This window comes from Maniola jurtina, chromosome 10, assembly GCF_905333055.1.
Source record: "Maniola jurtina chromosome 10, ilManJurt1.1, whole genome shotgun sequence".
NCBI classification, from domain to species: Eukaryota; Metazoa; Arthropoda; class Insecta; order Lepidoptera; family Nymphalidae; genus Maniola; species Maniola jurtina.
Genome location: NC_060038.1, coordinates 3006983 through 3034584, shown reverse-complemented (window position 1 = coordinate 3034584; position 27602 = coordinate 3006983). Strand labels below are relative to the sequence as shown.

Below are 27602 nucleotides of genomic sequence, written 5' to 3'. Positions count from 1 at the left end.
GAACTTAGTCGGTTTTTTTTTACTACAATATGATGCCCGCGGGGAATCTGGTTCTTAAAAATCCCGTGTAGTAACCCTCCACTTGCCTGTAAGAAATACTTTAAATTTTCCCTTCGCTTTCCGTTACAGTTTCCTTAAATTCCTGCATCGACATTCCTTTATTTAGTCAAAAGCACGAAATACCAATTTTCATGGATGTAGCTTGAAAAATGAGAGATTTTCATACAATCTTTCATCCCTTATTTAATCAACCCTTAGGTTTGGATTATCCAAAAATAGTTAATTAATAAGCATTCCTTCATTTATAACCGAAAGAGACGAAATACCAATTTTCATGACAGACCTTCATATTCAGATTCCTACTTTACCCCCTTAGGTTTTGAATTTTTTTTTTAATCTTTCTTAATGGATACCTATGTCATAATAATATAAATAGCTAACTGTACGCCAGATCGATCCGTCCAATGATTTGAGCTATGCGTTGATAGATCAGTCAGTCAGTCAGTCCTTTTATGCTAATATTGAAAAACTAGAAAAAATAATGATATCAAAAACACACTGAACAAAACTAAAGCACTTTTATGTCTTGACAACAAGCCATGGAAAATTTATAGCTGAACGCTGAGCTGAAGCTCGTGCCGATATTTTCAAAGGAAAATATCGACAAATGCGGATTTCACCCGTATCTTCAAAAGAAAACCGCACAGGTACCTACTGTACCTCAAACTGTTTCTCAAAATAATCTGTTTTCCGATAAGTGCTATACTTATAACTATGTATAATATTCATCATGATCAACCCATCGCCGGTCACTAAGGAGCACGAGTCTCCTTGAGAATCAGAATAGGTTTAGGCCGTAGTCTGCCACGCTGGCCCAACGTTAATCGGCAGACTTCACACACCTTTGCAAATATTATGGATAACTCTCACGCATGCAGGTTTCCCCACGATGTTTCCCTTCACCGGTAAAGCAAGTGATAATAATATAATTATTTATTGATTGCTTAAAGGCGCATAGCTCCCAAAAGTTAGAGGCAACTTTTCGGAGCTATGTGCGCCTGGGATCGAACACCCGCACCTTCCGAATGGAAGGCCAACGTCTTAATCACTACTTTTTTTTATTTATTCAGATGCAAGTTAGTTAGTGGTAAGTGATGATGCAGTCTAAGATGGAAGCGGGCTAACCTGGAAGGGGTATGGCAGTATTCATTAAACCTATACTCCTTTGGTTTTTACACGGCATTGTACCGGAACGCCAAATCGCTTGGGGGCACGGCTTTGCCAGTAAGATGCTAATCAGCCACGGCCGAAGCCTCCCACAAGAGAAGATATTTAGAAAATTCCAAACCCCTGCCGGGAATCGTACCGGGGGCCTCCGACTAATAAGGCCATTGCGCCAGGAAAGCTGTTGAAACTATCACCACTTTGCCGTCCATATTATTATTTTCTGGATAAAAACTTCTTTATCACCTCTTTCCCATCTTTCTTATCATTTATCAACCACTGACAACAGCGTATCACCAATATAAACCTATATAAAGCATGTACGATTGTGAAAACAATTTTCCACCCTTCCAGTTCCAGCTTAATCCAGTTTGGCACCAGTAGCTTTTCCGATGCGGTAGGGAACGGGTGTTTGTGTCCCCTTGCAGTGCGCCGAACTTTACGCTGGACGGGAATTGTAGGATGGGAATAACATGGTTATAAATAAATTGATTTCAATCAAGCGATGATTCCAGTAATAATATTGATGTGATTATTTTGTAATGTGACGTGATCGGATTAAGCTATCAATGCCCGGTGAGTTTTCGAGTTGTATTGATGATGATTTAGGTTTTTAAAAATTCCGTGGGGACTCTTTGATTTTCCGGGATAAAAGTATCCTGTGGCTATGTCACTCTCCAGGTTTTAAATTTACCTACCCATGCAAAAAATCACGTCAATCCGTTGCTATGTTGCGACGTGATGAAGGACGAACCAACAAACAAACAAACACACACACTTTCTCATTTATAATAAGAGATTTATTCTTAATCAAGTTGACTAACAGCCATTTACTGTAAATTGCAATTTCATGACGATGCTGTCTATGATGGAAGCGGGCTTGGAAGGGGTTTAGCATTTTAATGAAATCCTTCGGTTTCTAGGGGACAACGTATTGGAACGCTAACTACACGTCATTAGCCACGGCCGAAGCCTCCTACTAAACCAGACTAGAAACAATTTAGAAAATAGTTGCCAAATTGCATCTGCTAAGAATCGAACTCGAGGACTCCCGCTAATCAAACACAACATTCTCCACTACTTGACTTGGGTACTCGGCTTCGCTTATAAAGTATTAGTAAAATCTCTGGGGAACTATAGAGTTCTGGGGAACTCTTATACTAGATAGCTAGTATTAGAGTTGAACAAAATCACTTTACCGCTAGGTATTTAAATGTGATTACGTACCTACAGCTTTCGAACAGACTAGCTGGTGAATTCTTATTTTACTTAAACGAGTCTATTTTAAGTTTTTTTATATATAAATGTGGAATCTCAATTTAAATATCGAATTTAAATTCTGCAAGATTGGAGTAAATACGATCCGAAATGGCAATATAATAAATTAATTAGAATTAAACATGGTAGACTTTTCATTTAAAGCCACCTTATAGACATTTACAACTAAATTCAATGCAAAAATTTTCCGGATTTCCATCGCACAACCACTCCTAGTAAAAAATTCAGAGCCAAACATGAAGTACCTACCGCTTAACCTAGTTATACACAGTTTCCTGTTTTACACCAGAACTTTTTATTTTAGCTTCATATCTTTTTATAAACGTTTTACGAGAACCTAATATAATAAAAGTAAAAATATGTGAAGCTAAAATTTGAAGCTTCAATAAAATATATCGCAAACTTCCGGAAATTGATAGTGATCAGGTAGGTTTAACTGTAAACTAATTATTTATTAGTTTTCCTTTATAGTGCAGTTTCAATAACTAAGTACATACAAAATCTCAAGTTTTTGACCTTGTCATTAGAACAGTATGTTGATATCTCATTATACCTATCATTTATATATGTATGAAAGATGATTATATTATAATATAATCCAAACCTTCTTGGAATGGTGTTAGTGGCCTCCAAGGCAAACATTCTTTTCTGATCAAGAACAGTTTTTGCAGGATGTCGTTTAGTGGTGGACGTTTGTACGAACGAACATCCGGTTTGCGGGATCCAACAAAAAGCTGATTCAGTAATATTATGTAATGAAATATTATGTGGGCTCTTTTGTTAAAAACAATTATATAGAAACTACTGCGTCCTCTGAAACACAACTCAGTTTTGCGGCAACCTGTAAAAAGCCGTTCCTGGAATGAATGGCTTGGTATTTATTACCAGTTGTATGGTATGGTAAGTGACGAATGTAATCTAAAATTTTTGAGAAGCCACTTTCATGAACTTTTCGTTACTACAGAGCGACAAAATATTCGAAACGAAAATGAACAACAGCTCAAACTTGCCTACGTAAGCGTACAAAATTATGATAACTGTCATTGACCTAGAATCTCAAAATTTAGCTCGCAAAAAGTGGTAAATTAAAGCATAAGTGGGTAAAGCCTTGGTCAAAACAATGCGATAAGGCAGCTGTTGAATTGCTTTGAGTCTGTAGAGACTCAAAGCAATTTTAAGGTTTATGTAAGACGCAGATAAAATGGTTGTTAAAAAATGTGCATCGTGCAACAAAAACATTACGAGAAAGTCTCCTGGCCTGGAATGCAGCAGGTGCAACAAAGTGGTCCACGCTGATCCATCATGCACTAAACTCTCGAACAAGCAGCTGCATACCTTAAAAAACGCTACGGGTATAGAGTGGAGTTGTGAGGAGTGCCTACTAAACGTGACTCGCAGGTCGTCGTTCATTGTCCCTGATGATGACGCGGACGAGGACTCGGATTCTGGGCACACCCTGCATTCAAAATCCGTCATCGACACACGAAAGCTGGTCCAGGACATCAGCAGAGAACTCAAAAAAACATTCCGTGAAGAAATTTCTCAATTGGAGACATCCTTAGAGTTCCTACATGATCAGCTCAATAATATGGAACATTCGATGAAAGCTCAAGATACTAAAATTAAAACCCTCGAGAACAAAAATCAAGACTTATTTAACAAAAACAAACACCTGGAGCTTCGCGTTGCGGTTCTGGAACAAGGCGCGAGGCAGAACGAGCAAAACGCGCTGTCAGCATCGCTTGAAATCGCCGGTTTGCCTGACTTTCCTCCCGTGGAACTCGACAACGTAATCACCGCGGTAGCATCTAAATTAAACGTAGACAAGGGCGTAATACAGTCGACCCAACGTTTGTCTAGTGGCAAGGATAAACCATGCACCATCCTACTACAACTCAAGACAAAAAATGCTCGAAACGAATGGATTACAGCTAGTAAGGAAAAAAGTATTACAGTCGCGCAGGTGCTGCCTAATGTTGTTAAAGAAAAGGCCGACGATCGTGTGTTTGTGAGAGAAGCGTTAACTAAATACGTTAAAACCCTACTTTTTAATGCTAAACTAAAACTGCGCAACTCTTTTCAATTTGTATGGTGCAAAGACGGGAAGGTTTGTGCTAGGAAAAGTAACAATAGTAAAATCTTTTATATTCGTTGTCTTCAAGACATTGATCTAGTCTTAAGGGAAACTGCAATTTAATCTTTTAAGCGTACCTACCCGACGTCTCTTATTATAACTATATATACCTATTATTCATATTTTTGTCGATAAATCATGTCTAAAGTTAATGAAATTTTTGATTGTAAATCTATTAATCATTTTTTTCGAAATATACCCAGCCATAGTAAACTCAACTTTACATGCCTACATATCAATATTAGATCCATTATTAAAAATTTTACAAAACTGTTGCAAGTAATCCACAGTTGTAGTTTTCCATTGGATGTTATAATAGTCACGGAAGCTGGAATTTCTGACAATATCGTTCATTTATATAATATAACTGGCTATAACATGCACCCAAGACTGCGAATAAATAAGAAAGGGGGCGGTATTATTGTTTATACCAACAACTCAATAAAATTCACACCCGTCCTGTATAAAAGTAACACATTTGAAAACCTTACAGGGATTCTTAAACTTCAAGGTCATGAGGACACAGTCCTGTGTGCAGTTTATAGGCCACCGTGTACTAACAAAATTATCTTTGTAAAGGAATTAAGTAAGTATGTTTCACACTTCGATCACAAAAGCAATATTCTTCTTATCGGCGACACCAATTTCGACCTAAAAAACATATCATCATACACAGATTCATATCTGGACACATTGAGCGAGGCCGGTTTAATGTGCGGAATCACGACATACACTAGAATAGAACCGAGACTTAATCGAGTAACAAAATCATGTATAGACCACATTTTTGCGCGATTCCCCACATTACAACCGTACTCCGCTGCGCTGGACGTCGTACTGGCGGACCATCGCGCTATTGTGTTCGCGTGCGCAAACGACGCCGTGCCTACTCCTAGCAATGCACAGGTTGTTTCGAAAGCGTACGTTGACCGCGAGGTTTTATTTGATGAACTAAATAAAGTTGACTGGGCGCAAACTAATTCAATGAATTGTCCTAATCAAATTCTTAAATTTATTACTGATTCTCATGCGAAAGCTTGCGTCACGGCTAGTAAAAATTGCACCCATAAACAACGGAAACAACAATTTAGGGCTCCGTGGATCGACTGTAACGTAATAAATCTTTGTGATAGAAGGGACAAACTGTTCAGCTTGTGGAAAAAGAATCCTAATGATGACAAACTAAGGTTAGACTACATAAAATCGCGTAATAAAGCTAATAAAGTACTAGATGACCGGCGAAATTCATATTACCTTAAACGTATAAATAACAGCTTTAACAACTCTAAAAATATCTATAAAATAATAAATGAGATGATGGGTCGTGTATCGTTATCTATAGATGATTCAATTTTAAAAGCCTTCGAAGCACAAGGGTTGTCCTGTAAGGCCATTGCTGACGGCTTTGCAAACGAATTCGACATGGCCGTTAAGTCTATAATTCCAACCTGCACTAACAAGCTTCTGGATCCTTATTTATATAGAAAGTCCCTAAACTCCTCCATTTTGTTTCAGAAAGCGACAAGCACTAAAATTTCTAAGATTATTAAAAACTTAAATGTAAACAAAGCACCAGGGGCGGACGGCATCAAGGTCAGCCATATAAAAACAGCTAGTGACAAGATTTCTTTGGCCATAGCAAATCTTATTAACAGCAGTGTCAAAAGCGGCTTTTACCCAGACAGTCTAAAAAAAGGATGTGTGCGACCAGTTTTTAAAAAAGGGAAACGCAATGACTTTTCTAACTATCGACCGATCACGCTTTTGTCGTCGGTAGATAAAATTGTGGAAAAATTTATCTGCGAACAAATTCACGCGTTTTATAAGAATAATGAAGTCATTTACCACAATCAATATGGGTTTCAGCAGGGAAAGGGAACAATAGATCTTCTTTCAAAATTCAGTGACCAAGTAAATGAATACCTTAACCAAAAAAAGCACGTCCTTGCACTGTTTATTGATTTTTCACGCGCTTTCGACACTCTGAACCATAATCTTCTGCAAAGTAAATTAGAAACATGCGGCGTTCGAGGTCCATTGCTCGCTTGGTGCGCAGACTATCTCCGTAATCGTACATTCAATGTACGGATTGGTAACGCCTACAGCGACACCCGTGTGGCTAGTGAAGGCACGGCACAGGGCTCCGTCCTTGGCCCGTTGCACTTTTTGTCGTATGTAAATGACATGAGAAACTGTATCCAGCATTGTTCATGCTACCAATTCGCGGATGATACTTGCATCCTCTTCGCTGACCGGGATCCTGATAAGATCTGTGATGCATTGCAGACGGACTTCAACACCCTGACCATGTGGTGTCACGATGCGGGTTTAGTTCTTAATGTCAAAAAAACCAAATTGATTCACATCAGATCAGCCTATCTAAAATATCTCCCCTTTAAAAAAATTATAGCTCACGATCATGTCTGTCTACACAGTGATAATCTGAACTGTTGTAATTGCCCTTCGATTGAGCTAGTCGACCGATATACCTATCTCGGTCTCACCATTGACTGTAAATTCAACTGGGGTTTGCACATAGATTATGTATGTAACAAACTAAGGCAATTTCTCGCTAATATAATTATCTTGAATCGACGGATTCCATTTAAAACCAAATTAATGCTATATAACTCATTTGCTCTAACTTACGTACAATATGGTCTCAGTAGCTACGGTCGAACTTATAAAACTTACCTCAACAATATATATAAGTTACAGTTAAGAATTTTAAAAACTATTGTCTCCAGTTCCATCAAATCGAAATACGACGGCAATGAACTAGGGCTATTTAAACACTGTAAAACATTACCCGTTCAGGAACAGTTTAAATGCTCATTGATAAAGGAGGAGTTCTTCAACGAGAAGATACTCCGGAAAATAGAACATCCTGTACAGACGCGAGTGATGACGGCTAACCGCCTGCACACTACGCGCGCTAACAATACTTACGGCGAGCGAACCACCGCGTACTTGGTTCCGCGATTCATAAATGAACTACCTCCAACGCTGATTAAAAAAATAGATATTAAAAACATTAAGTATAAATTAAAAGAATATTTTTTAGCAAAGTTAGATGGCTGAGTCTTCTATGTCTATGTAGATTATATTATAATTATTTATATTAGTGCTAATCCTATTGACCCTTATGTACCTTCGTTGCAGCTAGGCACCGAGGACAAACCTCTGTGGTTTTTTCGGTGTTTTAGTTAAGCTTCTATTTGTATATATTTTGTAAAAAAATAATAAAAAAAAAAAAAAAAAAAAAAAAAAAATTCAACAGTACGTGACGGTAGCGTCACGCGTTAGCGACTCTACCTACCTGCCTAACATGATTCACCGGGAAGTACCCTATAAGTTTCTTGACAGACACGACAGACAGACAGACATGCATCGGAGTGATCCTAACAATCAACATAATCCTAATCGATCAACATAATTATTTTATGTAAATATTTGTTTAATGCACGCCCTTACGGTTAAGTAATAATATACACTCGCCATAATAATATACACTCGTAAGTCAATAATTCTCGCAATAAAATTTCCCCGGTATTTACGGGGCAGTATTTCTAGTGCCGGAGAATCCATTGCCGTATTAGCTCTCTCATACGAGTAAACTTTGTCCGCGAGGAGGTAGGTATTTCTATTACGTTATTTTGAATTCTGCGGCCATATCCCTTGAATTACTAGTGGTTTAGGTCAACATCTAAACGACTAGCTAACAATCCTAATAGTCGTCTCAAGAGACTTTCGCTACTCGGATCAAGGGCCTAGATACAATTACAGAAAGCTATCTGTATAACCTACCTGGGAAGTTAAATGGCATGAATAGTGGATAGGTAGGTATAGTAATTACTTAGATCTTGACTTCTACTCCTGACCAATTTAGGTCACACGTAGAGAATTAATTGAAGATAAATTAATATTTCAATGCATAGAGACATTTTATCCATCCACATTGCCTATTGAATCAAAACTTAACATAACAATGTAGTATTGAGTTTTGAGTTATTTACCTTGCCCTTCCGGCTTCAGTTTTCCCCGAAACTTTTCTCTTCCGCTTTTAATATACACCTTCGAATCAAGAGTGAAGAGATACCTTGATTTCTGTGACCATACCCCTTAAATCACCGCCAAGTTAACAATAAAATCACTCCGTACGTTAACGAACACTTAGGCCTCATTCGCACGAGAGCTTTTTTAACGTCTGTTAAAAAAGCGTTCAAATAGAACAAATGCATTCCCAAATCTGTTCACACGTCAACGCTTTTTTATCGCGAACTGTTGTATTGTCAGCGTAACGCTGGGTTTTAACGCAACGCTTTTTTAACGCTCGTGCGAATTAGGACTTAAATCAAATCAAATCAAATCATTTTTATTTAAGTAAACTTTTACAAGTGCTTTCGAATCGTCAAAATAATCTACCACTGGTTCGGAATGCTGTTCCTACCGAGAAGAACCAGCAAGAAACTCGGCGGTTGCTCTTTTCAAATGTACAATTTACAATAATATGCCACAATGTCAGTAGGTTTTATATAAGTAAGCAATATTACATCTAGTTAAATGAAGTAGGTCGTTATGAACACGCCTGTCTTTCACGGTTGATGTAAATTACCGGGATCACATTATTATTAAAGGGAAGTAGGTACATATTTATTAGACTGAATAATAATTTCAAGGTCGGCACCGGGCAAGCGTTGTATTATTGCTAATACATTGTTAATACGTAGTTAATTAAACGTCTATTACCAACTATGTAATTTAAACTTCGCTAACTGTTGTGTGGCCATGGGAATACTATATTATCAAGCTAGTTTGAAGCTTGTGCTTAACAATTTACTAGACTTAAGTAAAGTTATAGAGGAATCTGCACTATTCAGACAAGCGTCGCCTCATCAAGGAATTGATTCTTGAAGGGGATTTTTCAGGGCTAAATTTTTTATCGAACCGTCTCATGAGAAAAGATTTTCCGGTCAGTAAAATTTTGTCATTCAATTTGGCAGTAACATGAACATTTATCTTAACTATCTAAACACCAAATTAGAGCCAGAGCGTAGTGAGCGCAAATATTTATTTTTTTAGGCTACGTATCTTTTGAAAGAAAAAAGGAAACTAGCACAGCCATTCCAAAATTTTAAATTGTACCTAAATTAAAAACTATGATCAAATCAAAATATTAGTACAAAATAAAAACGTGAGCACAACAAAGCGTGTTTTTTTTTCGAAACAGGCAGGTATTCATAAGTTTTTTAACATTTTTTAATTTTTAATGGGGACTCCAACTCCAAACTTGCTTTTATTTACTGAACATAATAATTTGGGATTTCACTAAAAGACGTCTTATTGATTTAGAAGGCCCCTAGACCCGGGGTAACTCCACTTAACTCCACTCCACTTCTTCCTTAGTCCGCCCCTGGTTTTAGGCGCAGCAGGTATAAATACGTAATTTAAGCTAGCTATATTTTGTTAGCTCCTTCATCGAACCGTGTTTTCGGTAATAATCAAACGTGGTCTGATTAAATTTCACGGGCTTTCAGCTTTTCAGATAAGATACTTCCTTGATCACGTAATCCATAATTTTTCCTGTTTTTCTTTTTTACTGTAATACTAGCTGACCTAGCCTGGCTTCGTGTGTTTTTATGATAAAGATGGATTTAGTTGTCATACGCTTTCCAAATCAAGCTTGTTCCATCGCAGTACATTATCATGAATTTATCTACCCCCAGCCCGGCTAGCATGGGCAGTAGATAAAAATTATATCCCCCGATTATATCCACTGATGTCATAGAAATCAGTGGATATAATCGGGGATATAATTTTTAGCCGGACAGGTTATATAACAGTCAAGTGCTTCTCATTAAAAAAATATTTTTAAACATGGGCATGATTTGTACTGTAATTAGATGAGGCTGTAATATTTACAAAAATAAAATTGTAAAAACTCGAAACAAACTTTTCAGTAGGTAGCTACTAATTTTTAACAGGCTGACTGATAGATTTTATTTTCTCGCGATTGCTTTATCTTTTTCTTCCCCGTAATAAACCTATTTGCTTCTCCAGGAACCTATACCTGTTTGAGTTATTGAGCCATAAAAACATAATAAGCGAACAGACAAAATTTCACATTTAGGTATAATAAATAAGTATTTTATGTAATTACTAGCTAATGCATCTCGCGCGCCTCCTGTTGTACGTTGTTGTACGTAAGTAGGTCAGAAACCTTCAAGCAAGTGTCAATAACAACTACACAAAGTTTCAACTTATGATGATAGATGACACGTGTATTGTTGGATAAACAGGATTTTAATAAAAAAGGATTTTATCTGCAATCTTTTTGATGGCCTCAATATTCAGTGATAATAACACAGATAGCAATCGATTTTACAAACATGGTTTTTACGACTTTGCCTTCACTGGGTAACTTTTGATATTTTACCAATATTAGTGGGTAATAGTTAGTATTTTGTGTCAATGTGCAGCGTCTACGTGCAGTAAGACTTTCATCATCATGATGATCAGCCCATCGCCAGCCCACTAATTGAGCACAGGTGTCCTATCAAAATTTTTGCAAAATTTAGTCTTCAGTCCACCAAACTGGCCAAATAACTCCTTTGAGAACATTCTGGAGAACTCTCAGGTATGCAGGTTTTCTCACGATGTCTTCTTTCACCACTAAAGCAAACGATATTTAACTGTTTATTCACCACTTCCACCCATCTTTTCTACAACCGCACCGCACGCCACCGTAAGCAATTTCAACCTCACTACCTGGGTGCCTGGTGCACTTTGGCACACACACTGAAGGCGGTAATCACTTAGCATCAGGTGACGTTTGTTTGCTCGCTATTTTTATTAAAAAAATATGTGTGCCCGGGATTAAACTACCAATCTCCCGAATCCCGAAACGGGCTCTTAACGACTAGGATCTCGGAGCCTTCCATTATGCGCTGATTACCGAGGGGAGGGGGTTTTAGTAGGTAAAAATCTTAATCCGTATCCTTTCCAGGATGTTCGATAGAAGATTCCCCCCTGCCGCCCCTTAACAAAAAACATCTGTCACTGCTTAAATGGCTATTGGCCAGGTTTTGCTGTTGGTTTATTTTTTTATGCTTCTTTGTTCTATCAGTAATCAACACAAAAGCGATGTGGTCGCGCAAGCAGTCCGTCTGCAGCGCCGTCAGCGGCGCGTCCAAGGGCGACGAGCAAGATGCGCCGCTGCCGGCCGGACTACGCATCTATCCGTTCGCTACGGCTCTCCGGGTTAGAGTTCTACAAGTAAGTAAGCCCACTCTCTACTCTCTACTCTCTCTCTCTCTCTCTCTCTCTCTCTCTCTCTCTCTCTCTCTCTCTCTCTCTCTCTCAGTTCTACAAGCAAGTAAGTAAGCACCTTAGCTTGTTAGCCCATTTAACTTTGCCAATGTTTTTTTTAAACGATTGCCTAGTCATAGTGGCAGATCAAAATACTAGAATCTGGAGCTGTCACATCAGTTATTAAACAAACATTATGGGGAAATGGGCATTGGTAGGCTGCTGGTATGTTTGAAAGAATCCCATAAGAGGCCTTTGAATTTTCGAATATGAAAAGATAGAAGAAAAAGATCAGTGGATTTAATTCATCAATTAACTTCACTTTTCTTGCCTGTTCTTTTCATATGAAATTCAAAAGGTAAGTATAGCATAAAGCTATTCTTACAAGTATTTTATATTATATTATACAAATCCTGTTAAGTCCAAAATCTATGTTAGCATTTATATTTTCTATCCTCCATAACTATCACAGAAATTAATTTGTCTCAAACGAAATATAAATAACTGCACTACTTAGTGCGTGTAAATTTAATCCTTTTATTCATGGAACAAAAAATATGGCCACCGACAAAAGACATTTAAATATCTGGGATACTTTCACAGAATCTTTTCCTTAAGGATGAAAATGGATTATTCATTCTACGATATTATTTACTATTTTATTTTTATAACAGTTCGTGATTTCTTTGTATGAAAATAGCAAAATATTATTATCCATGGAAACGTAGGTACGGTTATTTGTTTGGAAATAATCGTTTCTTGGGATTGTGGTTGGGTATAAATAGAGTCTGAAAAGCTTTGGCTGTTACCAAGTAGGTAGGTACCGACTTCTGAACTCATAAGAGTTTTTCACATAACACACACACACACAGACACACACACACATCACATTAAAGCTTGACACATTGGTCTGTAATGTAATGTAATTGTAATGAAATGTAAGTCTAATTGGTTGGTTGTAATATTACCAAAAAAAATATTTTTATAGTAATGCCTGCCTTAAATGGTATTCCGAACCAGGTACTACCTGTAAAAAGATTTACTTACTTGACGATTCAAAAGCACTTGTAAAAGTTTGCTTGAATAAAAAAAAATTATTTCCATTTTAAATTTTAATTCTAAATTTAGTAATTTAGTGCTAATGAAAAAAATTAAAACTAGCTTCAAGTTATCTAATTTTAAGACTATCTAGTTTATTAAGCCTTGGTTTGCCAAATAAAATTAATTTATTATAATATATATATATAATTAAATATAGTCTCTTACGATACATAGCTGATTGATGACCAACTAGATTTTTAGCATTAAGAAAGAGATTTTAAGAGAGCATTAAATAAGAAATTTTCCTTACCATCTTGTAAAATTATATGTACTTATATACCAAAGTAGGTAGGTAGTTAGTACATAATATTATTACTACGATTAGTAACTTAGCAACCCTGTTACACGATTTTATCCCCAACACTTTCAGAAGATTAATATTCGAGCTAATTTAACGACTGTTGTCAGTTATGAGGGATAATAATCGGGACCGCCAACTCTGACAAACGACTTCAAGGGTTTTAGATAACATACTCGTACAGACGCAGACTTTGACAAATGTGGGCTTCAACGCATAAGTGGATTAACTCCAGGAGAATAAACAGAGAAAATTGTATCTGTAATTTAAGATAAACTGAATTGTAATGCTCTAAGCCCTGAGGGTTGACGCTGGTTAATCCTTTCCAAAAAACTCTTCATTTTCTTTAAAGAATTAAGAACTTTGGATTTTTCGGTCCGCGCCTTGATCCCCTCTTTAATAACAAACTCATTCGTAAACCAAAGATGTAGAACTCAAATTTCAAACATTTTTACTCTAGATAGTCTGCGGTATTGGAGGATTGGTCGTCGGCGCTGTCGGGTGGCTGGAAGAGAAACAGAAGCCTGAACTTGGACTTGGTGTGCCAGCAGGAGCAGTCACTGTACTTGCAGCTGGTACGTTTTTAGTTTAATAATCTTATATTTGGTAGACAGCTTCTTTGCTAAAATCTTCTGAAATGATTTATAAGTACATATAAAACTAGTGTTAGGTTCAGTTTTCCTTAGATTCAAGAGGTTATTAAAAATTAAATTATAGTGAACCGATTCAGTAAATTGTTTCCCACAGCAGCACTTTTCTGCTACTAGGTACGTACATTTATTTTTAGAAAAATAGGCTCTATATTTTTCTCTAAAAAAAGGTTGATGCTATCGAAAACAGGTTTACGCTATACAATCTCATTCACCTGAATAGACTGATTGTTAGTGTAAGTAATTTATCTAAGGAACGCGCTCATCTGGATAAAATGATATAACTGCTCACAGTCGCTTCATTCGATGACTCTGTGCTGAATTAAGAGGCTAGGGCACTGTTACGGCTGTACAAGAAGGCCTTACGTGGATAAGTGGTTAAGTATCTAATGTGGCCTTACGGAGTGGCATTTTCCAAATGGAAAAACTCCCAAAAATCAAGAATAAAAAAAAAAAATACACATAGAGAGTGTCCTTTACATTGAGTAGGTATCTTTATCTACAAGCCAAGCTACTTTAAATTGAGTTGAAATTTTACGATCATGTGTGATTTAGATGACATAGTTTCTTAGGCGACTCTGATGAAAGAGGTGTGAAATAGAGATTGGAAGTTGGAACTCTGTGATTGATGGTAAATATAAGGGTTATTGCCATAAGTTGGCCATGCTGGCACAGTTTTATGCATCATAGTTTTCGATTTATTGTGCAAAATGTCGAAAAAATACGACTGTAGTACGGAACCCTCGGCGCGCAACTCTGACTCGCACTTGGCCGGTTTTTTTACATTTAATTTGTTTACCAGCTACATCAGTCTACTACAGTCGAGGGTTCGGCGGTTGGGTATCAGCTCGTTCAAGAGCCCTGAGGAGTTGGGGAGCGCCGTGGAGAGTCCTGGGGCCTTCGCCCTGCGCAGCCATACCTCTGACACTGCTGTGGACGCTCGCGATAGCATCACATATAGCTATGCTTGCGTTCTGCATCAGATCGTTATTGAATCTTGGGTGAGAAACACAAACATATGCGATATTTATACGCCAACGTGCGAAAATACAAGGCGACTACTGAAATCACCGTAGAAGTAGGTACTTTAGATTCGTAGACTCCCAACACAAGTTGAGTGGTCTATTTGAGGCTGTTGTACAAAACGATATTTTTATTTTACAATTTTTCTGTTTAAGTAGTTTTTTTTTTTGTGCAGAAGTTAATGCTAGTTTAATAGTTCAGACATGTAGTTAAATAGTTATTTTCCCCGGAACTTTGACTGCGTAGATTTAGATTTTATAAAGATTCTCTTTGGAAGTCACAAAATTCTTTCTTAGTGGGCATCTATGTTTCAGAGACAACCTATACGCAAAATTTTTTCTTTCCAGACTCAGTGATTTGAGCTTAAGTATGATGACATTACGTCAGTCAGTCAGTCAGTTCCTTTATAATCTGCTGTATTAAATAGAATAAATATTAGGTTTTAAATACTTTTTGTTCCCAGTTGCAGCAGTAAAACTTGTATAGGAGTAGCAGTGGCGCAGCTGTCAGTGTCAATAACAACGTTAGCCGCGGCTTTCTTCATGGTACAGCTGGACATCCGGTTTGACGCCGCGTTCTCGCCGCCGCGGCATTCCGACGCCAATATCTGTACTGCTGTATCTATGGTTAGTATAAAAACTACTTTTCCATAAACCCCTACTATTATGTGATCAATAACGGACCTCAGAAATAATCTATACTAATGTTATAAATGCGAAAGTGTGTCTGTCTGTCTGTCTGTCTGCTACCTTTTCACGTTTAACCGATTCTGACGAAATTTGGTACAGAGTTAGCTTATATCCCAGGGACGGATATAGGCTACTTTTTATCCCGGAAAATCAAACAGTTCCCGCGGGATTACTAAAGACTCATCCGCTTAACCTTTGTATGAAATTTGGTACCGAGGTAGCTTGCGTCCCTGTAATTGACATAGGCAACTTTTTATCCCGGAAAATCAAACAGTTCCCACGGGATCTTTAAAAACCTAAATCCACGCGGGCGAAGTCGCAGGCATCGTCTAGTAATAATTAATACAACAAAGAGAGAGAGAGTTATTACGAATCAAAACATGCTGTACAGTCGTGTACAAAAGCCTGCGTAATTAACGAAGCCATATTCATTTGCACGAGCATCGAAGATCGAACTAATATTGGTTGTGATGTTGTTTGTCCAACCTTAATCGTCGTTTGATTGCTGTCAGGGTCTATCGATGACACCCACGATACGACGTGCGAGGGACATTGAGACTAGCTCTAAAGCCCTAATCTGCACTTATGTTATATAGGGGTAAAGTGTGTAAGTTTGGATGTAGGGCGTAATCTCCGGAACTAATACTCTGATTCTGAAAATTATTTCACTGATTGATAGCTACATTATTCCCAAGTGTAAAGTCCAAATTGCGCGAACGAAGTGTCTGTTTGTCTGTATACCTGTCTGTCAGATGCATTCAAGATGCACGGATGAACAGCCCCACACTATTATTTTTATTTTGAACAAAAATCTTGAGAAACTTCAAAGAATTCTTCAGAAAATATTTTGAACAAGAATCTTCAAAAGTTTTAGACTTATCAATGAGTATGTTTTAGGAATTTGCGGTTCATCTTTCAACTGTGAAATAAACTTACTGACTGAAATAACCTCAGAAATAAAAGCCATCAGAGATATTCTGAACCAGATTAACGGGGTCTCAGACAATTCATAACAAATTCCTCTCACGTATGTGGCCTCCCTAAAACAATAGGAACACTAGGTAAATACCACAGAAATATGATCTTTATTGTCAGCGTCGTAAGAATCACAGATTCCTGAATCTTCAGACAAAAGGAAAGATATCTCTTAATCACTTCGTGAAAATTATAGCTGAGGTGTGCAAATATAATTAAACGCAGTAATTTAGGTTGTGCGTGTGTTGAATTTTATACATTACTAGCTTTTACCCCAAACTTCGTCCGCTTGATATAATTTATTATATAATGCCTACTATCTCTTTGTTAGAGTTACCCTCTTTCCCACTCCGACTAGGGCCCTAATAAAGCGAAGTGTCTTAATCATTTCCCAGGTGCCTCTAACATCAGTGGCGATCAACAGCGGCAACAGCGGCGACGGCTGTCCTGAAGGCAGCCCTCTCAGCAGGGAGAAGAACCAACCGCCCGACCCGCCCACTTGATGTGCAATTTACAAATATGGACTGTAAATATTGGGTGTTTGATGAAATGTGAACCGATGATCCTTTGGCGAGAAAGCTCATACAGCGTAAATACGCACAGAGAGATGACGCCCGCCCTTGAGGTTCGTGGACGAACCAACTTTACGATCTTAGCACCAACATATCCGAACGAATGATCGAGAAATAATTAAGTGCTGTTAAGACACTCCTGATGGGGGTTCCTTTGGGTTGTGAAATTTTTCATCCATACTTCCACATCCATACTAATTTATAAATGCGAAAGTGTGTCTCTCTGTCTGACTGTATGTCTGTTTGTCTACTAGCTTTTCATGGCCCAATAGTTTAACTGATTCAGATGTTTGGTGCAGAATTAGCCGGGGACGGATATAGGCTACGTTTTATCCCGGAAAATCAAAGAGTACCCACGGAATTCTTAACGGTCCATCCATTTAACCGATTAGTACAGAGGTAAGTACCTACTTAATTCGCGTCCCTGAAATTGACATAGGCAACTTTTTATCCCGGAAAAGCAAAGACTTCCAAATTTCAAAGAAAGCCCACGGGATTTTTATGAAAACTTAAATCCACGTGGACGAAGTCGCAGGCACCATCTAGTTTTGTATAAACTTGTTCAAATAATAATTCCGTGCTATTGGGATGTCATTGTCCCGTCCGAGCGTACCTTGACGTACCTACATACGCACTGTTGGTGCTATGGGTTCTGCAGGCATCACTGTGAGCGCCACCACCCGCTTTTCCATAAACGAAAGAACTACAAGACAGGCCACGCCACCGAACCATAACTGTGGCAAAATTACCCTCGTCTCCCTGAATGAGGCCTTAAAAATCACACAGGCAATAGGTACCTACGTCACACTGAATACATTTTGTTTACAATATTTGGGCTATTGACAATCGAATTTAACCACATACATACAGTGGTGTGGTGGTATTGAAGACTCGTCATTGGATCATGACCTGTAAAAGATAATGTGATAAATATTTAATTGTATATTAAAGCTAAATACGTATATTTGTCTGTAAAATAATATATTGTGTAAATGTATAGAGCTGAAAAATTTATTTTTATGTTATACTTATGTACCTACCTATTTATTGATTACTTAATCTCCACAAAAAAAATAGAGGGACTTTTATGTTGACAAAAATTAATTAATAATGTGTCAAGTTTTTTAATAAAATATTGAAGATTTGTAACTGTATACCTAGAAATAAAGAGTCCTTTTGTATGATTCTTGCCCCAGTCCAAACTCCACCAGGCCTTATAAAGTACTTTAGTTTTCCTTAGCCGATTTTAAAGATACACAAATTGCAGAAACCTGCTCGGAGATTAGCAAGCGACGCCATTAGCCTGAAGAACTTCAGGAATTAGGTTTTTCATTCATAATATCATGATTTCTTTATCATTTCGCGGTAACAAAGTTCTACCATTAGTGTAGTTCCGTACCACAATAGGAAAAAAAGGGATCCCTTGTAGGATCACTTTGTTGTCTGTCCGCCTGTCCGTCGTGTCTGTCAAGAAAACAACCTATAGGGTAGAAAGGTACTTCCCGTTGACCTAGATTCATAAAATTAGCAAGGCAATGCAAGTAGGTCTTAAATATAGCATAAGCAAAGAAAAATATTCGAAAACCATGAATTTATGGTTACATCGTGTTCACGAAAAAAATTATTTACTAAATCATATAATATTATACTCTAGAGATGCAAAATGTTTGTTCGAGGTTTTTATTTATAAGTAAAGCAGCAGACTAGTTACGCAAGTATACATTTAATACAAAATTCCGTCGACGTAGCAGTTGACAAAGGAGTAATAGATGTAGGAGTGAGACCCGACCGCCCATTTGTTATTAAAGTTACGAAGTTTGAAGTTCACAACCATTTCAGGACAATTGTTAAAATGAAAAAAAGTTTTTATGACGAAAAGCACTTAGGTCGTCCATTGCTTTTTGTCATTTTTATTAATCTCTAATCTGTTTCCAAGATTGTACAAAATTGACTAAGAGCCCGGGAGGGCTAGACCCTCGTTATTTTATAAAAGCTAAAAATTTCTCTGCGCATTGTCCCCAACACAGGGAGGAGCGATCAGTGACTATGATGTTTGGATTATGGTGGCTTTGGCAGATAATAGGTAACAAAGGCGTATAAAATCTTTCCTCAGAGTATAAGTAAGTCAAATTTTTTATAGTTCATCAAAATAGTATTACAAATCACGTTATGCATTGCCAGACACTCAGGATCGTGGCAACCCCCTGCAAGACACCCTTAAAGTTGAATAGATTGCGGAGGCTCAATAATACTCGAAGGGTGCCAACAACAGGACTCTATTACTAAAAGCCAGGTGACAGATAAAAATCTTCGGAATCGAAAAAGTTGCGAACTCTTTTATTATCAATATCAACAGATTTTGGCCCAGGATATCAAGTTCTTATCTTAAACTTGTAAGAAAAATATCTTCAAGTTTCATGATAATAATTTCGCTACGTAAATAGAAAACTTGCTAACTTTTATCAGAAAAAAGTCGGTTGAAGTATAAAGAGATTTAATAGTAGAAGTTTATAACAAGAAAATTTTGGTAAGTACTTTGCAAGATCATAGCACATCGCCTCGCCGCTAGATACGCAGAAAGTGCAAGAGCCGTAAGATCCATAAAACTAATCTATGAGCGACATTGGCAGCATCGGGCGCGCTGTCAAAATGCGTAAGCAGGGATTTTTTTTTTCTTATACAAGTTATCCCTTGACTGCTATTTCACCTGATGGTAAGTGATGATGTAGCCTAAGATGGATAGGGGCTAACTTGGAAGGGCTATGGCAGTTAAATTAAACTTACACCTATGCTCGGTTTCTACACAGCATCGTACCGGAACGCTAAATCGCTTGGCGCACGACTTTGCTGGTAGGATGGTAACTAGCCACGGCCGAAGCCTCCCACCAGACCAGACCAGAGACAATTTAGAAAATAATAATTTCCAAAGTGGTAGTGCTCATAACTACAGCGCTTACCACTGTGTCAGGGAGGTCGTCAAACAGAGTACGTCAGTGCCTACCTCTACTCGTATATATCATCAGAATTTTTTCAAGCGCCCGATGCCGCTGAATCATGCTATTAACGTCAGACGTATTTTCAAACTGATTAATGCGCTGCGTGCGCTCTTGCGCCTTATTGTCGATTATTTTAGCTTGGATTTATACTTTGGAGTTTGGCGCTTGAACAGCATCGCAATGTAGAACTAGGGTAACCCTTTCATCTGAAATGGATATTGGTAGGTAGGTGTAAACCCGTTGTCCCCGTTAGCCGTGTCCCCGTTAACGGGGACAGCGGGACTTGAATAACGTTTTACTGACACGGCTTGTGAGACAGAGCGCGAGATACTGGAGGTTGACAGTCGATGTAAGAGTCAAGGAATTCAACATCGCTGTCACCCTTCCCCACGATTCGTCCCAGTCAAACGGCACACCTGTAGCTTGCATCATCTCATTGTCTTCCAGTCTTCATCATCATGGTCAGCTTGTGGACGTCGTAATTTATAATGAAGACCTGTGTCCTAATGAGTGCAACCACACCCGGTCTTCAAACTTTCTTATCTAGCAACGCCTCGCCACCATGATATGGTTTAGCCGTTAAAAGAAAAAGAGGCTGCTTACAAGGTCAATCCAATTTGCAAAAACAAGATTCGAATCTGAATTGTATAAGTAATTGTATAAGTAATAATGTAAGTTTAACCTAGCTGTAGTAGGAAGGAAGATATAAGTAACCTGCTTAGTAGCACAGCTAAAAGAAAGTGGTTCGCGATATTTGCCATTCCGTCTTCTATCATTAATAACAGTATATTTTCTATAAATAATTGAATTTCTGCATAAACCTCGCCTAAGCCCTACAATATCTCCCTTGATAATTGAGGGAGGAAGCCTGTTGAGATTGCGTCCTTGACTACAGTAATTTAAGCGACATACTCATGGAAGAAAACATCCAATATGAAAGTGTATACAAGATTTATTCCAAAACACTTCCAAAATAACTAGGTGCACAAAGGTAGGTTGGAAGGCATACAAAGAAAAATTATGCAAAATAAACTTTATTCGGCATCCTCTGGAATAGTGGCATAATAAATAACACGGGAGCTTATAGTGGGTCTCTTCAGGTAACTCCTGGTACAGAACTTGGTCTGAAAACACTAGTAGACGGGGGATCTGCACTCTAGAGTCCAGCGCTCAGGTACAGCCGAAAGCACAACTACGTTTTCGGGGCAGTAGTAGTGGGGAGGAAATAAATGCTATATTCTATAGGTATTCAGCCATTATTCTATATCCTTTGAAACAGTGGCATAATAGGTACGGCGAGAGATGTGATATCAGTGGCGGGGTCGATTGTCTAACCGCGCGTTGGTTCGTCAGTCATTCATTGTCTTGGTTCATTGGTCATTGGTTGTCGTTGGTTTCATACACTGTAGAAAAGAATACACACATGCGCGGACACATCCCCGCCACAAGCTCTTAGGGCAAAAGCTTTTTACATGACACCTGTTAAGTTTGTACATACATATATTATTATGTACTTACATTAACGAGCCCTCGCGTGCGAGGTCGCATCTGCAATCGATACGAGCAGTGAGTAGTGACCACGTCAGCGGTCGCTACCACGCGTGCATACACCCACACCGTGGCGCGGTGGCAGCTCGTCGATATCTTTACATTATAGCTTCCCATAAGTTCAATGGCACAATTGAAAAATCATTTGTTATAGGTAACTTACAATAATATTATTATTTATGTATTCTATACACATTGAATCAATACATGGTTCGTCATAGTCATCAATGAAGCGTGGCGTTGCATGAGCGAGTCGGCGCGGCGGTGGCAGGATGGCGCTGCGCGGCGAGCCGACGTTGACAGCGACGCTGGTAGTGCAGCGCGGCGACGTGGCGTGCGCGGCGACGTGCGGCGCGCTGCTGGCGGCGGGTGGCGGTGACGGCGCGCTGCGGCTGTGGCGCTGGCGCAGCGGCACGGGCTGGCTGGCGGTGGGCGAAACGCGCGCTCATCGCTACGGCGTCACAGCGGTGCAATTCGCGCACTCGGGCGTGCTGCTGGCTACGGCGGGCGTGGATGGCGCAGCACGCGTGTGGGCAGCGCGCGGCACACTGCAAACGCGGCGCGTGCTGGCGGCACCGGGTGTGGCCGCCGCGCGCGCCGTGCGTTGGGCTACGGGCGAGCGCCTGTGCGTCGGCCATGACGACGGCGCGCTGCGCGTGTGGGCGGTGCGCACTGGTGTACTGCTAGCACACGTGCGCGCACACGAGGGCGCACTGCACGCCGTGGTGGCACTCGCAGGAGCGGCTCTCTTGCTTACCGCTTGCACGGAGGGTGTTTTGAAAGTGTATGATTTTGAAGGTGAATACTTCAGCATATTACTTCGTTAGTTTGTTCAGATCAGCGGCATTCAGAGGATATACTTCATGTTGATATGATCGTGTTCAGAGTTGTCGTCCGCGGGTGCAGAGGGCGGGACGGGCCCGGCGCCGCTGCTGTGGGAGGACGGCGCGCACGACCTGGGCGCGCTGTGCGGCGCGGGCTGGGCGCGCGGCGCGGCCACGGGCGGGCACGACGCGCGGGTGCGCGTGTGGCGCGTGCTTGGCGCGGGGCGCGCGCGACGTGTGGCGGCGGCGGGCACGCTGTCGGGGCACACGGCGGCGGTGACGGCGCTGAGCTGGGCGCGCGGCGTGCTCGCGTCCGCGTCGCTGGACCGCACGGCGCGCCTGTGGACGCCGGACTCCGGCGCGTGTCTGTGCGTGCTGCACGCGCATGCACGCTATCTCACTTGTATCGCCCTCGTTGATGATTTACGATATATTGTCACAGGTACCCACTTATAGCAATACTATCGCTGATGCACGCGACTTCGCGTGAATTTAGGTTTTTAGTCGCTCCCCAACTATAATAAATACCCATGCGAAAAATCAGATCGATCCGTTGCGACGTGATTGAAGGACAAACCAACAATAAACAAGCAAACACTTTCGCATTTATAATATGGGTAGCAACTAGCAAGGTAGTGATTCGGCCATAAAGAATTTCGTGGGAATCTAATAATTTTGTGCGGTCGTTGCAGGTTCCAATGACAGATCGATCCGCACGTGGTCTCTGGGCAGCTTCTCATTGGATGACGATCTGGATCCGACATGTATGCCCCTCGACCATTTCGGTCTGGGCGATCTCGAGGTACAACATTAACAGACAAAGTGATACAAAGTTTATTTCCGTGGACAGATTCTGTTTAGCGTGGTTTGACTCAGGGCATCGGGCCAGTGGACGACGAGGCGGCGGCGGGCGGTGCGGAGAGCACGCCGGGCACGGTGCTGGAGCCGCAGCGCGTGCACCGGGTACTGCACCCCGCTGCCGTCAACTGCGTCGTCGCCTCGGGGGACCGGCTGGCCACCGCCTGCAGGTATGTATGAATACGAGCATGCTGTATCATTCATTTCCTTCCCATAATTCACAACTCCTTTAATGTAGCAACTTAAACCTAGGTGGGGTTCCGAATGAGTCCCACTCAGTATTACAGTGTGACTCGTTGGGGATCCATTGATTTTTTTTCCCAACGGGTCACACCCACAGGTACAGTGTGATTCGTTGGGAATGCTAATGTATAAAAAAGTTGCAACTAGTAACGGTGTGACTCGATTGGGTGTGACTTGTTGGGCAGCACCTACGATGTTGGGGTTGTGTATTACGGAACGGTTTCTGTTTGACTTGTTGCCGCTGTTTGGTGTTGAGTCTGACGAGTTCCGCGTTGAGGTTTCAGCGACGGGCGGGTGCGAGTGTTTGGCTGGCAGACGGCGGATGGGATGCTGGTGCTGCAGCATGAGCTGCTCGCGCACGCGTACCCCGCGCTGGCCGTAGACTTCGACGCGAGCGGAACCGTGCTGCTGAGTGGAGGGCTAGATGGCTGTGCCAGGTTATGGGACGTGGAGGTGAGACGCTGCCGGGCACATGGATGAGCAGGACTTATCAAAGAGTACAAATTAAGATAACGAGATTTTTCTTATTCCGACGAGATTTTATTTATTTACAAGTTAACTCTTGACTGCAATCTCACCTAGTGGTAACTGATAGTGCAGTCTAAGATGGAAGCGGGCTAACTTGGAAAGGTTATGACAGTTTTATTAATATATAACCTATACTTTATCGGTTTTTACGCGGCATACCTATGCTTATAAGCATGAGCTGCTTGCAGACCCGAACCCCTGCTGCCCGTCAACTTCAACGCGTGTGGACGGTGGAGGCGTTCAAATTTCTCCCGTAGGGAGGTGTATATTTATGCGTTAGTACGTATAGTAATATTATAATATTATTCTGTGGCGTCAGTCAGGCTGTGCGCTGGCGGCGCTGTCGGTGGCAGGGCTGGGCGCGCCGGACGGCGGCGGCGGGGGCGGGGTGAGGGGCGCGCGCTGCTCGCCACTGCTGCTGCTGCTGGCTAGTGACGACGGGGTGGCGGCCGTGTGGGGTGTGGACCCCGTCACCCCGGATCCTTTGCAGTTAAGTTGGGGCTGAGATAGAGTCGTAACGCAACGGCATCGACTTGTATTATTAGAATTTTGCAATGCTGGATCCAGAAAGTATGTAGGTATAGGTAGTTACTAGTATTAGTCTATGTAGTTACTAGTATTAGTTCCCAAAGTTTTTACAGTAAAATAAAAACTCTTTGATTTCTTTGTTAAAACTGATAGATGCGGATTCGCACTGGATTTAATTCGATCCAGCATAAATCCAACTGGATTGAAAATGCCACTGGATTGCAATCCCCATAGTTGTAAGCGATGTTAAGGTATTCACGACATGTGTTGCAGCGTATACCCGGCGCTGTCTGCGGCGGCGACGTGTTGCGCGTGGGCGCGTGGAGCTCGCGCATGCGCATGTGGTGGCGCAGCAGGCGAGCTGTTGCTGTTGGCCGCGCCACCGCGCCCCGCTGTGCTGGCCTCGTGCACCGACGCGCACGATCTTGGCGAGTTGCATTCGAATAATACGAGAATACAAAGTACTGATTTCAGAGCAAAGTAGCTTGATTATGACTAACTTCATAAATTCATTATGGTGCAGGTGTGCTTAGCTGTGACTTCAACCCTAGCGTGGAGAAACGTGACGAGGACGAGGGAAGTGAATCATATTTACTGGCGACGGGTGGACAGGACGCGCTGGTGAAGCTTTGGTGGGCAGTCGTGGATGATAATGATGGGCAGTTAACGGAAGCGCACTCCCTGGCGGCGCACGAAGGTGCTGTACAATGCGTGCGCTGGAGTAGTGCCGGGGACGTGCTGGCCACTGGTGGTAATGACCGCTGGGCACGCGTGTGGAGCGTGGAAGTGAATAAAGACCAATTAGAAGTGCGTGCATTGTTCGCCGTACCTACAGACGTTGGCGGTGCGCTCGCCGTGTGCCTGTTCGGGGACTCTGTTGCCCCCTTCCTAACTGTGGGTTCGCAGTCAGGCTCGCTGACCCTGTGGCAGCTTCCAACAGACACTGAGCTAGATAGAACCGAAGGTGCTGAGCCCCGCGTTTGGGGGACGGCTGGAGTGACACGGTGGCTGCGCGAGTATGTCACCAGACCGCCAGGCACCTTCATATCTGAGGCGGAGGAAACCCGGCTGTTGGACTCGGCGCGTTCAGCCGCGTTATCGGGTGCGGAGCTGCTGGATACACCGTTGCAAGAGCTGCTGCAAGTCTTTACTTATGGTACGAAACATGCACTCTCTGACCCATTCTTATAGAATAGATAACATAGATTTATTTAGTTCTGCTGGCTGGGAACGGGACCGGGTCCTGAACGCAACGTGACCCCGTATTATATCAGGGATACAGCATCAAGACACTCGCAGCAAAACTGGCTGAAACTGGTAACTGACGCAAGTAAGTATGCATCTCTTATCTAGTGTAATTTTTTGTTCCGTTTGCCGTGGACACCTTGGGGTCGTGGAGTCTTAATGGTAAAAAGATTTTTCATCGTGGTTTATTGCGTCACCTGGTGGTAGAAGGGCTGGCTCTTTTTATATCCAACACGGAAATGCAGCCAGTATTCTTGAGACCATGCCACATGATTACAGTATTTACATAGATAAGGCTAGCTTAAAGTTTTGTTGTAAATTTTTCAATTTAAAAAATCTTTAGTTAAAAAAGTTCTGTTCATTAAAATTGTAATACTGTAGGATCTGAGGATGAGGAAACGATAAAAGCAGATGGAAAAGATGCAATCCTGGAGCGATTACGGGATGAAATCCTGTGGCTCCGCCGGGACGCTCTGCCCGATGAGCTGGTACGTACTTATGCATCATCGGCACAACACGGCACAGCACATATAGATCAGCATAGCACAACCCTGAAGTCAAAAACTCTGCCTCCTTCCACGCACACTACTTACCCTTTTTGAGCATTCGTTGACTAGCCAAAAACTGAATAAGATGAATGACTATTATTTGCCATTTTATTTATGGGGAGGTATGATGACAGGAAGAGTAAAATGTGACTGTGCAGGAGAGTGCAGCGCCGCACGCGCTGCGTTGTCCGCTGTCACACCGCGTGATGCGCGAGCCGGCGCGTGCAGCGGATGGGTTCACGTATGATCGACAGAGCTTCCTGCATTGGCGGCTAGCGAGTGGCAGCGGTAAGCATGCATATGAATCGATAACAATAATAGCGCATATTTTCTGTATATCTGAGCTCTAGATAGTGGGCAATGATTTCATTCAGGAGATATACATAATATTATAGGAAAATATAATTGTTGATGTTATTTTTGTTCTCTGCAAACTCACTGATGTTTGCAATTTAGGGTCCTTGAATATCTTTTTATTTTGAAAATTGATTATTAATTCATAGCTGTGGGTGTGACTCGTTGGGAAAACATTTTCGATGCATTTCCCAACGAGTCACACCAATTTTTGCTACACCGCCGACGCAATGAAGTCCTTTTTTGAACTCGGTTGAAAATTGACGAATTCTGGTTGCAGCAATACGATGGTGCAGAAAATCATTTTCCGTGAAAAATCTTTTGTGAAATCGCGGGGAAGAAAAATAATGATTTCATTAACTGAAAGTAATTATAATTTAGCAGTCATGCTGAAAGTAAGAAGTTTCAACTAGATCCGTTCTGTATTGTTGATGTTCAGAGGAGCTGGTGTCGCCGGTCACCGCGCGCCGCTTGCTCAGCGCCGCCGTGGCTCCCAACTACGGCGTCCGGGACGCGCTGCGGCATTTCCTCAGCTGGCCACTACTGCAGCCGCAACCAACCAGCGACCAACACTGCGACCAGTGACATACTTGTTCTTCTTCTTCTCATAATATATGGCTTTTCTCAGTGCCACAACAGCACAATGTACTTTGCCAGTCTCAAGTAGCTTGAAGGAGA

General features: G+C 41.1%; 2 protein-coding genes across 2 annotated transcripts; both read left to right on the top strand.

Annotated features, from left to right (window-relative positions):
• Positions 1 to 1629: 1629 nt before the first annotated feature.
• LOC123869212 lies at positions 1630 to 18282 on the top strand. The gene is made up of 6 exons (XM_045912031.1): positions 1630 to 1800; positions 11763 to 11911; positions 13804 to 13918; positions 14796 to 14994; positions 15480 to 15642; positions 17076 to 18282. Exons 1-6 carry the CDS (start codon positions 1794 to 1796, stop codon positions 17181 to 17183), a joined length of 741 nt encoding a protein of 246 aa, XP_045767987.1. The 5' UTR covers positions 1630 to 1793; the 3' UTR covers positions 17184 to 18282.
• A 3473-nt stretch (positions 18283 to 21755) lies between these two features.
• Positions 21756 to 27602, top strand: LOC123869069 (WD repeat, SAM and U-box domain-containing protein 1-like). The gene is made up of 11 exons (XM_045911805.1): positions 21756 to 22618; positions 22682 to 23062; positions 23313 to 23422; positions 23497 to 23644; positions 23999 to 24174; positions 24569 to 24738; positions 25051 to 25238; positions 25289 to 25933; positions 26404 to 26510; positions 26729 to 26858; positions 27364 to 27602. The coding sequence occupies exons 1-11, from the start codon at positions 22069 to 22071 to the stop codon at positions 27507 to 27509; spliced, it is 2751 nt and encodes a 916-aa protein (XP_045767761.1). The 5' UTR covers positions 21756 to 22068; the 3' UTR covers positions 27510 to 27602.

Bases quoted from the DNA above. Each gene is read 5' to 3' on its own strand.
- LOC123869069 (XM_045911805.1), top strand. From the start codon at position 22,069: ATGGCGCTGCGCGGCGAGCCGACGTTGACAGCGACGCTGGTAGTGCAG. The intron at 23,063-23,312 runs GTACCCACTTAT...CGGTCGTTGCAG, and splicing joins TTTACGATATATTGTCACAG to GTTCCAATGACAGATCGATC. The intron at 23,645-23,998 runs GCAGGTATGTAT...TTCCGCGTTGAG, and splicing joins GGACCGGCTGGCCACCGCCT to GTTTCAGCGACGGGCGGGTG.
- LOC123869212 (XM_045912031.1), top strand. The intron at 11,912-13,803 runs GTAAGTAAGCCC...TTTTTACTCTAG, and splicing joins TCCGGGTTAGAGTTCTACAA to ATAGTCTGCGGTATTGGAGG. The intron at 14,995-15,479 runs GTGAGAAACACA...TTTTGTTCCCAG, and splicing joins AGATCGTTATTGAATCTTGG to TTGCAGCAGTAAAACTTGTA.